Source organism: Trifolium pratense, linkage group LG6, assembly GCF_020283565.1.
Source record: "Trifolium pratense cultivar HEN17-A07 linkage group LG6, ARS_RC_1.1, whole genome shotgun sequence".
NCBI lineage: Eukaryota > Viridiplantae > Streptophyta > Magnoliopsida > Fabales > Fabaceae > Trifolium > Trifolium pratense.
The window spans coordinates 12,425,802-12,440,420 of record NC_060064.1 but is presented as its reverse complement, the minus strand read 5'-3'; the positions used below and the strand labels follow the sequence as shown (position 1 = coordinate 12,440,420).

The window sequence follows — 14,619 nt, the reverse complement described above, 5'->3', positions numbered from 1 at the left end:
TCAGCCGAAGGCTCCTGGATTTTATACCGGAAATGGTTCAATTGAAACCTCCAGATCCTCAAATCAGATGTCGATTACAAATTTTGGGGGAAGATAGATCAATAAAATGTGTGTGTATACTTATATGTCTTCTGAACTTTTGAAGTTTATATGTAATTTAAAGGGACTGAAACTGTAAATTCATGTAAGCATAAAGATTATTACTATACATATTAGGATCCATTTGATAGGGAAAATAAAATAAAATATGACTCGAGAACAAAACAAAGAGAAATTGTGTAATATATTGCATAATAGGAAATATGATCATGTTCAATTACTAGGAATGGCGAAGAACTTACTTCAAAATTCTCCACCTGCAATGCAAGAGTTGATATCATTAGGAATTCTTAACCATTCAGGTATTGATTGATTTTCTGCTTCATTTTTTTGTCTCTGTCGATGCGCTCTTCGATAATGCAAATTATAATATGGTTATATTATGAGTGCCTGGTTTATGTCTCTTGTTACATACGTTTCAACTGTTTTGTTCGAATTAGCTTGCGGTTAGAATTACCAGTTTGAATTATTGTTTAATGTCGAAAACTTGAATTATTGTTTAAAGGTTGTTTGGAATGTGAAATGGAAAGAGCTCAATCCTAATGACAAATCAATCCGTCTCTTTGGTTTCATGAGTGTAAAACAAATTAACAAAAGTGACAAAAAATCTAAACTATTAACCTAATTTTTGGTATATTGTCTTTACAAGTGATCAATCCATTAAATTGGAAATCAAATGGTAACCTACACTTTCAAAGAATGCTTTGATGAGATGATACGAATCTTTATCTGCTTGATCCAAAATTTCAAATTGAAACAAAAAAATGAAGCATGATAACACACTTGGAGAGAGCTTTATCGCCCATACCGATTTGATCGGTGCGCACAATACCCAACTTATATATAAAAAAATGTTTACCTACACTGCATTTGGCGAAAAAATCTATCCGCGAGAATTTTCTTTAACAAATTTTTTAGCCTTCTTGAACCAGGACCAGGTTTAAGCAAACCATAATTCTCGGCTCTCAAACCCGAACATGATTTGTTCTTTCCGCCCTTAGAACACCATCCACCAAAAGAAAATCCTCCCTTATACCTCTTCAAAAGATCTCTATCAATTTTATCAAGAACAATATCATTTCTCTTGAATTTTCTCGCGAACGGACGGCTACTCAAAACCATTTTCCTATAATCTTTAAGTCCTAGAGACCTAGGATGTTGTTTTGGAGGATTGTCCCAAGTAATGTAGTGAAGATCATGGTTGGCAGTGGTGTTTTTGTAGCCTTGTGAGTTGCATATTACTGTTTGGAAATATCCTTCTGGTGATGAGACAAAGTTTGTGTAATAGAGGAGTAGAGTTCTTGGTAGATTTTCCCATCCCATTATGCAATACTCAGTGAATGATCTTGATACTATTGTCCAAGCTGAGCCTGAATTGTGAAAATTAATTTATCAAGTTAGCTTATGCAAAATGTTACTGACATAGTAACATTGTAGATTATGCAATGCAATTTTAGAAGTGTACTATGAGACAGTGTAAATTGTTTAAATGTGTGTGTTAATCCTCCGGTTTTTAGGGGAAGGGGATTCTAGTAATCCGACTATGAGGTAAGTAAAGTCCGACAAAAAAATTGTTCCATCCACAACTTAGTTACTATTTTATTCTGTGTGTTTGAAATTGAGGCTCTGTCCTAGAAAACATAAACTTAAAATAAAATGGAAAAGGATATTCATTCATTATTAAGACATTATGTATGCACCATTTAAATACTAAATGTACCCCTGTTTTTTTCCTCTACAACACGTGAATTGGTAGAATCAATCGACAACTTAACTAAAATAAAGGCATCATGCATGTGCTTCCACTAGAACTGCACACTGCACAACACCATCACCATACCATATCTACATGGATTCTCCTGTGCTTTATCTTCAAGGAAGCATATTTTCATAATATCTCCCAAATTTTCACTATAAGGACAAATTCTATTTGTTCAATTAATAACTAGTTGCATTTGTGTAACTACTATGGGGTAATTTTATATTTAAACTCATTTATATTTTATCTTATTATTTTATTATTTTATGTCAAGTAGTTTAATGACTAAACTCACATTTTATATTTAAAAAAAAAAAAAGTAGAAATTTCGAGTTTAAATTTAGACATTTAAAATCAGGATTCATGCAACTTCCAACTAAACTGTACTATTTTGTTGGGCCGAATAGAGAGAGCTTCACTGAGTTAGATCACCATATTGGACATTGAACATTCACACAAGTGACTTTTACACCACATTTTCACTCTAAACATTAACGCATTGAGTTTAGAGGTTTTCTTTTCGCACTAGAATGCGAGAAGGTTATTATGATAATTTCAAAGGACGCATGTGAATTTTTTAGGGAGCGAAAAGTAATACTCTTAAGTTTAAGAATGGTCTCACTTATATATATGTTCATCAATCTCAACTTTTTCTTTTTCGATCAATGTGAGACTTTGTATTCACATTTGATAATCTCAACCTATTTTATCCTATTTTATATTCAATTATTAACTTACATATGAAGGTGCTTATATTAGTGGGTAAGAGGAGGTTGTGGAGTTAATTTCACTCAACCGACAATAGCTAGGTAAAATTTCTTGATACCACATTATACACATGAATGCTCAACAGCTACTACCTACCATTAAATTACCTTCCATGACTAACAGACAAATAATTGAAAGGGACATTTTTTTAGCATATCTATAGAATTGGTAGCTTAATCCTTAATTCACCATAAAAATATTCTTAATCTTGAATCTCTAACTAAATTCTACCATCACACGTAACTTCTAAAGTTTGGTTTGTGACACTTCATAACCTTGAACTTTATCATATTTAAAATTTTCTAATCTGAGTGACATAATAAATATTAAACTAATCATAGACTATACCAATAAGTAAATGCAAGAGGTGAAATATAAAATATAGAATCACATATATTATGTGACAACTAATGGTTACAAGTTACACTAATCATATTTTATAGAATCACATGATCCACATAAATGCCCTTTAAATACTTAATTAGAAGGAAAAAAAAGATAATTAAGAGATTAAAGTGGAAATAAACCTGTGTATAGTTTAAAAGATGTTGGCAAATTTCTTTGCTTAATGATCCACCAAATTTCTGATTTATTGAGGCTATAAAGTCCAGGATCTATGATCATTGGCTTCCCTCTCTTATTCCTAAAGTTGGATATAATTAAAAAAAATCATAAAATTAGTACAAATTAAATCACAATATGTATAATATAAGAAATCACATGAATCAACAATTTCACTCACAGTTTCCAACCCAAGTGACTACTATGTTGTATGAAATTAATATCCCTTGGCACCTCAGAGAAAACTTGAATCAGATCTGAAATTTCAAATTTCAAAAATGATCAAAATTAGTGACAAATAAGTGAATTTCAATTCAATGCATTCTTGAGCAGTTTGAACATCATAGCAGTTCAATTAAGATCAGACGATTAAAAAATTCAGATTTTGGTTTTCAATTTTATAATTCAAAATATGGAGTTTAAATCTGGATAGTCCTAAATTCTAAGTCAAATCTAGTTTTAGTCATACGGTCCAAATGGCATGAATGCCGAGAATCTCGACTGCAGAGGAGCCGAGCTACAATCGTTTATATTTGACTGCAATTCTCTACAATATCAAATATCGCGATACAAACACGATCTAGATTTAAAATCTTGAAACAAGTAAACTAGGCTAAACTAAAATTAAACACACACACAAATATTGATCAATCCAAATGGCATATATAACATAACATAGCAATTAAGGACACTCACCATACCATCTTGTGTGACCAAAGGATAATCAGAAGCACTAAGATTAATAAACCAATCCCAATGACATGTCCTAAGAAGCATTGCCATAGCATGAAGAGTAGTTGCAAGCATAGTTGGTCCTCTATAAGTTACCAAATTAGGCTTTCCAACAATCCAAACATTCCCAACTTGACCAAAAACATGATCATTAGCAACATATTCTGCCACATCTTTATGTTCTGAATCTGGAGCATCATAATCCATGTGAATCAAATAATAGTTATTTGGATGGTACAACACTTTAAGTAACCTTTTGAGTCTTACAACATCTCCTTTTGATGCTGAGATTAAGTAAGCAAAAGTAATTGGATATGTTTTGTTGGTTGTTATGACATTGAAGTAGTTCATAGTACTAGGTTTTAAGGTTGAGATTTGAGTGGTTAATCTTGTTGGTATAAAGAGAAAAAAGAATAATATTGAGGTTATTATGAAAGAAAACATGAATATTTTGATACCCATTTGAGAGAAAATTGTGGGAGAGAGAGTGAGGTAGAGGAAGAAGATGTTGTTTTGTAAAATGGTTAATGATTATGCCATTGCCACAATGCCACCTATGTTTGATACTTTGATGTGAAGATATAATAATGTGAGTGGAATTTGGAATAGTGTGCTTTACATATTGTTTGAGTGAGTTATTTTCTTTGAATATAAGGGCTCCATTTGTCAGTAAATTGTCGGTTGAGACAATAAGTGGTAGATTCTGGTGAGTTGCACTTATAGTTATAGTTATAGCCACCATTACTATTGCATTAGGAGCTAGTTGCAATGTCAAAATAGGGGATTGGATATCTCACTTACTGTTGGGAAAAACCGGCATAGAGAAAATAAATGAACGCAATCAGCAACACAAGAATATAACGTGGAAACTCCAAAACCGGAGAAAAAACCACGGTCGTTGTCAAAACCGACAACCAGAGAATAAACACTATGTGAAAATTGTTACAACATCCCAATACACCCACACTCTCCAAAGTAAATATTTGAACTACATCTCAAATACTCTTAAACAAGAGCATAAGAGAAAAGCAAAAAAGACACAAATATAAACTTAAAGTGTTTACAAGTGTTACTGCTTGGTGCAATTATAAACAAAGAACTTAGGTCCATTATATAGCTTTGATTTCCTCCTTGCTTCACGATTCTAAGCGATGTGGGACTTTCAATAGCTATTTTTAACCTCCTTCTTTTTCTTCATTAGCAATGTGGGACTTACATTGCAATCAATCCCAACAATCTCCACCTTGATTGTAATGGTCTTCAATCTTCATTGTCTATACCAACAATCATTGTCTTCACCGACAATCATAATTCTCATTGTCTATACCAACAAATTAAATTATCATACTCCACCATAAAGAGTACACTCCACTTGGAACTAAACCATCCCAAGAATTTTATTCACTTGGAACTAAACCATCCCAAGATTTTGCTTCACTTGGAACCAAGTCATCCCAAGAATTTCATCTCGAAACCTCGCTGAAAATTTATGGTGCAACTTCCATGTTGGCTTTCTCCGGAAGTTCATCAGCCATCGAGATAATCGCGTACCTTGCATCAATGCCAACCAATGCATGCACGCTATCATCACACACCTTGCATCCATGTCAACCGATGTCAATGTGTCACTTGAACAACTTCAAACATCTATGAAACCACCTCAGGCCATTGTTAGGCTCCAACAATTCCAGTTTAGTTACACCGCCTAGTAAACCTTGTTTAACTAGTCCAACTAAACTCATGTCACTAACAAGTACCCACCCGAAGATCCACAACTTAACCAAAACATGAGAATCACCACTAGTAACAGATGTATAACCAATAATAGTATAACTATCTAACAAGTATCTACCTACTATCTATGCATCAAAGTTCAAGAAAATACCTCGCATTGTGTTAAAAGAAACTCACCCATACCTTGAACCTTACAAGCTTTCCGTCACCAAGATGAACAAATCCACCTTCAACTAGCTATAGGGATTCAAAAGTATTTCTTCTTCAACCACATGTGATAGGAGCTTCCAAAGTCCATGACTCAACACTCTACCGATTCTCAACTTCCACTAGCACCTTCGCATCCTCATAATAAGTTGTTGTTTCAGACGTAACCCGAGTATTCTTAGCACCGCCTCTCCAGACTGATGTTGAGTATTATTACCACCGCCTCTCCAGGCTGACCTTGTGTAACCCTGATTGCATCAACACATCCTTGACTTGATTTTCTATAAGCCAAACATCAATTTTCTCTAGCCTAAACTTCACAGCGGAACTCCCTCCTCCTGAATCAAACCAAGAGCTCTGATACCAGTTGTTGGGAAAAACCGGCATAGAGAAAATAAATGAACGCAATCAACAACACAAGAATATAACGTGGAAACTCCAAAACCGGAGAAAAAACCACGGTCGTTGTCAAAACCGACAACCAGAGAATAAACACTATGTGAAAATTGTTACAACACATAGACTTCACTCTCAATCGCCCCATGCCCCAATACACCCACACTCTCCAAAGTAAATATTTGAACTACATCTCAAATACTCTTAAACAAGAGCATAAGAGAAAAGCAAAAAAGACACAAATATAAACTTAAAGTGTTTACAAGTGTTACTGCTTGGTGCAATTATAAACAAAGAACTTAGGTCCATTATATAGCTTTGATTTCCTCCTTGCTTCACAATTCTAAGTGATGTGAGACTTTCAATAGCTATTTTTAACCTCCTTCTTTTTCTTCATTAGCAATATGGGACTTACATTGCAATCAATCCCAACACTTACTGCATAGATTAACGGTTGTAAGCTGTCTCATTAAAAGTGAAAGGATGAAATTAAAAATTATCGGTAGTCAAGATTTTTTATTGCGTATAATTGCGTGAAGCTAGCAATTACAACATTGAAACAGGATATCCGTCAAAATAGGTAGAGACTCGTATGATAGTATTCTATGAGGGTGTATTCTCTCCCGTCGGATCTTCATTGGAGGCATTCTAGTGCTGATCAACACCTTCGAAATTTTTTAAATGATATAAACAATAATTTAGGGAAAAAAAATTAGCGGCTGAAATGTCACATGAGGAAAAGTAAACCGTGGAGAATCTGTTCTCATATTCTATTCTCCTTTAAGAAAATTAAAGTGAATCATTGTATTCCAAGGATGAAGGTGTGAGTGAAGCAAAAGTGGGTCATAAACTTGTTGGCGGCTTTAGCCATCAAGAAATGGTCGTTCGTTCCATTTCCTACTTGTTGGTGGTTTTAGCCGACAAGAAACTTACCGACGAACAATTTATTGATGAATTTTGGCCGCCATGAGGCAACCAATAAGTTATACAGTTGTTGGCCGCTTTGGGTCGTTCTTTAGGGCTTTAGGCCCCCAAGGAATTTGATGTTTTCTTGTAGTGTTTTGACAAACTAATTATACCCGCAAAAGATAATTGTCGTGAATACCATGAGGTCAATTTTGATGCTCGATAATATAGTCAAAATGATTTAGGCGTTCTACCAATGAGGGCACTTCCAAATACTCGCTCTACTAGTGTTATTCTTATGAGTTGGCTGCATAATAAAGCTAAAACAACTTGTGCAAGGAACAAAATGTGCAGGTGCAACATGTTGAACAAGATGTGTCAGGCATCTTATTAAGGAGGAGAATACATATATGTGCAACATGTTGAACAAGATGTCACAAACAATAGTGTAGGACATCTTGCCCTTGTACAGCAGGCTGAAGAACTTAAAGCTTATCCAAGGCGCGCGATTTACTCCAAAGTTTGTTACATGCGCAAATATATGATTGGCAGTTGTTTAATGGTGAGATAATGAAGTTTGTTATCGAACATATGTGTTAGATATGATTGGGGATCATAACTAACTTTGATAAATGATAAGATTAAATATTTTATCTTATGGAGTTTGTTTTAAAACAAAAGTTTGTTTTAAAACTTAATCATATGAGCTTGCATCTCACGATCTCCATAATCAAGAGAAGGTGTAGAAAGATTTACTTGAATCTTTTATCTTATGAGCTAAGTTTAAATCAAAAGTTTGTTTTAAAACTAAAATCCCCTATTGGCGCGCATCTCAAACAATCTATAATCAAGAGGAGGAGCATGGCTATAAATAGAGACTCAAGCATACGTTTTGAAGCACGAGCAATAACTGAAGATTGCGAGTCAAAGACCTTGTGCCCACTGTGCAAGGTATTCAACTAGGTGATTAAGGCTTAAAGACGTTGGGTACTTAATTACTTGGTGGTGTTGTTGTTGAATTGTTATTCAACATTATTGAAGAACGACAAAGAAGAAGAACCATCACTTGTGATAGTGGTGAGAAGAAGGTGAGCAAGTAACTCATATCTAGGAGAGTAGCTCTTAGGTAGAAAAACACTAGGATTAAGAAAATGCATATGTAACGACCCAAAATTTAGTATTCGTTATTTAATTATTTTATTACGCGAGGGCGTGATTTATAATTAAATTATTAAGCGGCGAATAATTATTTAGCCGAGCATAAGTTATTAGACGCGAGAACCTTTGTTTTGGGCTTAATGGGCGTGAGAGGCAATGGGCCTAAGCCATTTGGGCTTGGTTCATGACCATGGAAAGTAGTATAAGTAGCAAGTCAAACACATGAATAGTCTCATAATTATGTTTCATGAGAAAGGAAGATTGAGAGCTTAGCTAGGGCAAGGAGCTCATGAGGGAGAGGTAGAGCTCGTGGGAGAGGAAGAGAAGAGCAAGCTTGTGGATTCGTCGAGCTAAGGTACGAGAGTTAGATTACATATTCGTGAGTGATTCGAAAGAGGGGAGGATGTCGATTCCTCCATTCCCAAACTCTTTCCACTCTATTTTCTTGTGGGTTTTGTGGGTGATTTTCTTAATGGAAAATGGATTCTTTTGATCCTAACATGTGTAGTGAACTCATGGTAGATGAGGTAAACAACTTTGGGGAGTTGAAAATGGGAATATGTAGATGTTTGATCAATGATTTGCATGTTTTGATAAACTTGCTTAAAGTGCAAGAAATTGACATGATTTTGATTGTTTGATGTATTTGGATGTTTGGAAGGGATGATTAATGTTCCTTGATACCATATATGCTTGAATTAGCTGTTTATAAGAATTTATAACATGTCTAGATGGATTTTTGAGTTGATTTGAGGTTAAACCGCCTTATTGAAACTCAAGAACAGATATTTTTCTGGTATAGTTCGCTAAACGACCAGGAGTTCGCTGTAGCGAACAGGTTCGCTGAAGCTCGCCGAAGCTCGCTATGAGCAGGTGATCCCCTGGTGAGGTTCGCCATGTCTCGCTAAGCCCTCGCTTAGCGAAGGCCTCTGTGACAGCAATTGTTGTTGATGTTTATAAGTGTAACTAGGCACTTGTAACATGGTTTAAGGGTATCCTTACATGATTGTTGATACATGTTGATACTATTAATGCTTATTGTTGATCGTTATATGATTGATAAACGTGTATGCAATAAGTTGTAGCTTAAAGTGAGCAATGTGATGTTTTATCATTAATTTGCAATGATAAGAGAATGATGTATGTTTTATGACATAAGTGTAAATGAAACCTTGTGTGTATAAAAAATGGTTATGCAGATAATTATCATGTGAATAATTATGATTGAAGTGATAGGATATTGTGTTATCCTAGTGTGTTAGATGTTGGAATTGTGTTTCCGCATCAGTGAATGAATAGCTTCGAGCTAGATAGCGTCATGTATTTGATGTGTTTAAAAGTAATCATGCATTCATGAATAATTGTGTTATGGGAATCATGTGAATTCCAATAATTGATGAAAATGGACTATGTTTATGAAAAGTGGCCGAAGATGGGATTATGTTATCCGAGATCTGGAGCCCATATCCAAACACGATATAAAACTGTGTGACTCCTCTTTATGGGAGAGATGGTTGATGATAACCATATCCTACATGATATAAAACTGTTATTGAGCTTATCCAAGGGAGATAAGGTGGTTCGGTAAGTTCCGACGCATCCAACAAGATGTAAAACTGGGTTCATCTTAAATGGGGTGAATAGCAGCATCCAACATGATGTAAAACTGTGTTGGCTTATCCAAGGGAGATAAGATGGTTCGGTAAGTTCCGACATATCCAGCAAGATATAAAACTGTTCTTGGTCCACCGTTGGTGAGACGCTTATCCAGCAAGATATAAAACTGTTCTTGGTCCACCGTTGGTGAGACACCTTGGTACCACATGCATTAGTCGTGTCTAGGGATGACATGACATTGGATAATTGGCATTAGATGCATTAGGGTAAATGCACATGTATTTGATAATTGTTATGTGACATTATCTGATTGGATTGTAATGTGTTTTCCGTATGTGTTAAGCTTTGGTATTTACTAATTGTTTAATGCTGTGATTGTTGCCATAACTTGGTATGTGAGTAGAGTCCGTCATGACTATAAAATGAACAAGTGTAGAGTCCGTCATGACTATAAAATGAACACTTTGGTAGTGTCCGAGAAGACGTGAAACTATATGATTGGTGTGTTTGTAAATGAATGATTAATTGGTAGTCGTATTTGACGATGTATGTGCGTGAGTTAGAAATGTATGATAGCGTGTGAAGTGTGTAGTATACTACTCACACTTATATTTATGTTTATGTTTTCTAACTCTCTGCTTTGTGTTAATTGCTGGACCTTTGGGGGTCCAGGTTGACAGGTTATGTGTTAGCCTCGTCCGAGTGCAATGGTGAAGCTCTGCTCTGATTGAGACACGGGAAAAAGGGGTTTTTATATGTATATGCATGTAGTCCTCTTAGTACACTCTGTTGGTCTTAAGCTTTCATTTGAAAAGTATCCGTTTTGTATAACTAATAACGCATCGTTCGATGCGAGGTTTTGTTTTTAGTTCATTCGAATATTTTACTAGATAAATGTATTAGTATTATCTTTGAATGAAGTTTGTGATATTCAAACCAGCGCTTTATAATCAGATTTTCAATTTTCCGCTGCGTATTTTCGAAAAAGATTTTATAAAGGCAGAGTTAATTAAATAACGGGTTTGGGTGTTATCTCATACAATCTATAATCAAGAGGAGGAGCATGGCTATAAATAGAGACTCAAGCATACGTTTTGAAGCACGAGCAATAACTGAAGATTGCGAGTCAAAGACCTTGTGCCCACTGTGCAAGGTATTCAACTAGGTGATTAAGGCTTAAAGACGTTGGGTACTTAATTACTTGGTGGTGTTGTTGTTGAATTGTTATTCAACATTATTGAAGAACGACAAAGAAGAAGAACCATCACTTGTGATAGTGGTGAGAAGAAGGTGAGCAAGTAACTCATATCTAGGAGAGTAGCTCTTAGGTAGAAAAACACTAGGATTAAGAAAATGCATACATATCAATAGGTTTTGGTATGCATCGTAAGACTAATTATCAATTCGGAGCAGTGGGTTTCCTTTCTTGAATTTGTATCCCCCAGAGTAGCTTGTGTTGTTATTGTTTCCATTATTTACTTTAGTATTATTAAGTTGATCTTGCGATCCAGTTGTCTAACCAGTTGTTTGAGACATCTGGCAAATTACACAGTTGTCTCAAACATCGTGTAAGACATCTGTCCTGCCGAGAACAGAATTTCAACTAGTCTTTTTTTTTTTGGTATTAACTATCTAGTTCCATAGGATGGGTTCAGCTGCGAGGTAAGTAAAGTCTGACAAAAAATTATTTTCACCGGGAATCAAATTCATATTCTCCTAATAATTGTTCTTAAGATGAATTCATTAACCACTTGAACTCAATTACTTGGTTACTTAATATTCAAGTGCAAAGAATGGATTTATTTTTTTTGCGTAAGAAGAGAAGCGTATTGGGGGTGGGGGGACAAAAATTCAAAAGAAAGGCCCTTTTTTTTAGGGTCAACCCATCGGGCCTAATTTTTTCCAGGGTTGGGCCAGGTTGGCTAGCCCATTAATAAAAGTTAAGAAATAATTTTTTGGCAAAAATAAAATAGAAGTTTTTCTTAACATTGGTAAAATAGTTTCTCATATGGTTAAATGTGGAAACATGAATTCACATCGATTTCCATTAATAAGGGATCTCCATAACACCTTCTTTGCTTCCAAAATGTTTTTATTTTTTATATTACAAGTGTTGTTTTTTTGTCAATCAACAACAAGAGTAGTACTGTATAATTTGGCAGAGAGTTTTACTATTTGAGTTTTTTTTTTTTTTTTTACTTAGTGTTACTATTTGAGTTGTTACTTGTTAGTTTTGATACCTTAATCTCTTGCAGTGAAAAAAATGATAATTACTTGATGTTTATGTTCGCTTTATTTTTGGTTAGATAGTCTAGTGGATAAAAATTTTACTTTTAAGTTGGATAAGTGGAGTATCTGAAAATGAGTGTTGGAGTTAACTCAACCCTACAAAACCGGCTTGTAAGGTGAAGATTGTCTCTTACTTATAAACCGTTGTCCAGGCAACTCACATCCGATGTGGGATTTCACAACAGTTCGACCTCCGACTCCTACGTATAAAATGTGATGTCCCTGCCAACTGAGCTAAGTTCACATAGACATTTACATTTGCATTTTATTATGTAATGTGGATCAAATGTTTCAGAGGATACGAAGAATACATGTAAAATAAATAAATATCAAAAGAATCATGCAAACAGAAATTCGAAACACTTGTTAAGCATATAAACAAAAAATCAAAGATAAAATTAAAAGGATGACTTTTTATATTTGTCTGCCCACCAAATAACACGGCTTTTATTTTTTATTTTATAAATGGTTAGTTGATTTTAGCCTTTTTTTTTTAACACAAAAAATGGTTTAATCTGATTAGAATCACTGATTCACCATTTTTTCTGTAAATCTGATTAATTTACATAAATTCATTCAGTTATATAACCTATCCAATACTTATCTCGAGTTGATCATGCCTCTAATTTTTGGTTGGACCAGTCGATCTGCAGGTCCAAGCCAAACTTTAATGGTCTGTTTGGTATGATGAAAAGAAAGTAGAAGGAAAAAAAAATTACGCAAACCAATGCATGAACTTGGACAAACTTTTATCCAAATTCATGCATTGGTTTGTGTAATTTTTTCCTTCCACTTTATTTTCATCGTACCAAACGGAGCCTAAAACTTGGCTGAAAAGTACTTACCAATTAAATTGTTTAAATTAAATCTTTAACTTTGTTTTTTCAACAACAAGAAATTAAGAATGTCAACTTTTTTTTGGTACCTAGAATGTCAACTTTTTGTGTGAATAAATAAATTCAGTCACATTTTGACTACTTGTGGTTCATATTAAATTAATTTTTGTATTGTGTTTTGTTCATATAAGTATACTAGACAAAGACTTGAAAATTAGTTAGCAGTTAGTTGGACAACTATTTTTTCTCTCTTTCCTTTAATTTGTTTCTAAAAAGCTGTTTACTTCGTGTCACCTTTTTCCTTTGCAAAACACCAAATTTTCCAGACAAAAATTCACCTAACAGGGCCCTTGAACCATAATAAGAGAGAGCCAGGAGGACCTTTTTGCTGTTCAGCATGTCTCAGTTATTATATTAAGTATTATATTATATTATAAAAATTAAACATAAAAAGAGCTTTTAAATAATTTTGTTCACCAAAATCACAATCATGATTAATTAGTTAAAAATCATACGAAAAGCACTTCAAAAAAATACATCTAAGTTTTATCTTTCAAATTAATTATTCAAAATTTAATGTGATTTATGCTTGTAGTTTTTTATGTGCTTTTTGTATGTTCTTCATTAACTATGATTTTTCACACCATATCTGAATAAAAATGTATGAGTATATTTTAAATTAAAAATCATAAATAAAGCATGTAATAAAATGCACATAAATGTTTAGTTAAAAAAATGCACATAAATTTTATCCTTACACTTGCCCATATCAAGAATCACAATAATTTAATTAATACTGTATATGTGTCAAGTATACACTATGGTCAATTGTGAGTTGTCACATCATCAAAATAATTGATTTTTTTTTACCAAAAAATAATAATTGATTTTTATTATAAATATCTTATGGGTCATGCTAAACAGTGCCCCCGGGGCACTTGTTAAGCATACTAAAAAAGGAAATAAAAAATAAAATAAATATTGAAAAGACAACTTTTGATACTTTTGATGTATTGAATGTACGCATTTCGAGACAGAATTTCTATTTTTAAATGCTTAACCAGTGCCCCGGGGGCACTGTTTAGCATTTTCCATATCTTATAAGTCATACTTAAAATAATTTATGATTAAAATTATACTTTATAAAAAAAATAGGGGCGAAATCTGTTTTGTCGGTTGATGTCTAAATGCTCTTCGAATTATCAAATATACTTTATAAAAAAAAAAGGGTCAACCATTACTAATTAAAAAATGCATCAACAGAAATAAAATTATTGAATTGTGTCAAAAGAAAAGAAACAAAATATTGAAAATCACAGCATCGCTTAAATTACTAAATATATATATGAGATTTACATATATAATATTCACAAATTTAGAAAGAAAAAAATGCCATAAAAATTCATTGAATAAACATTTACACGTTCTAGAAACTGTTGCATAAATAAATAAAAATACAATATGAAATATTCTATTAATTATCTTATGACTTAATACTTAAATATATATTTGCATAGCTTTCAGAATGAAGTTTTGGTCAATGGCTTGTAAAACAAA

At 33.6% G+C, this 14,619-nt stretch overlaps 1 protein-coding gene across 1 annotated transcript; it reads right to left on the bottom strand.

Moving 5' to 3' along the window:
• Window positions 1-708: 708 nt before the first annotated feature.
• On the bottom strand, window positions 709-4,579 carry LOC123892638 (beta-glucuronosyltransferase GlcAT14A-like). Its single transcript, XM_045942482.1, has 4 exons — window positions 3,889-4,579; window positions 3,369-3,444; window positions 3,154-3,269; window positions 709-1,469 (listed from the first exon to the last, which is right to left on the bottom strand). Exons 1-4 carry the CDS (start codon window positions 4,379-4,381, stop codon window positions 955-957), a joined length of 1,200 nt encoding a protein of 399 aa, XP_045798438.1. The 5' UTR covers window positions 4,382-4,579; the 3' UTR covers window positions 709-954.
• Window positions 4,580-14,619: the final 10,040 nt, after the last annotated feature.

Coding starts and splice junctions, on each gene's coding strand:
- LOC123892638 (XM_045942482.1), bottom strand. CDS start 4,381: ATGGGTATCAAAATATTCATGTTTTCTTTCATAATAACCTCAATATTA. Junction 3,270..3,368: donor AGTCACTTGGGTTGGAAACT/GTGAGTGAAATT, acceptor ATCCAACTTTAG/GAATAAGAGAGGGAAGCCAA. Junction 1,470..3,153: donor ATCTTTTAAACTATACACAG/GTTTATTTCCAC, acceptor TTCACAATTCAG/GCTCAGCTTGGACAATAGTA.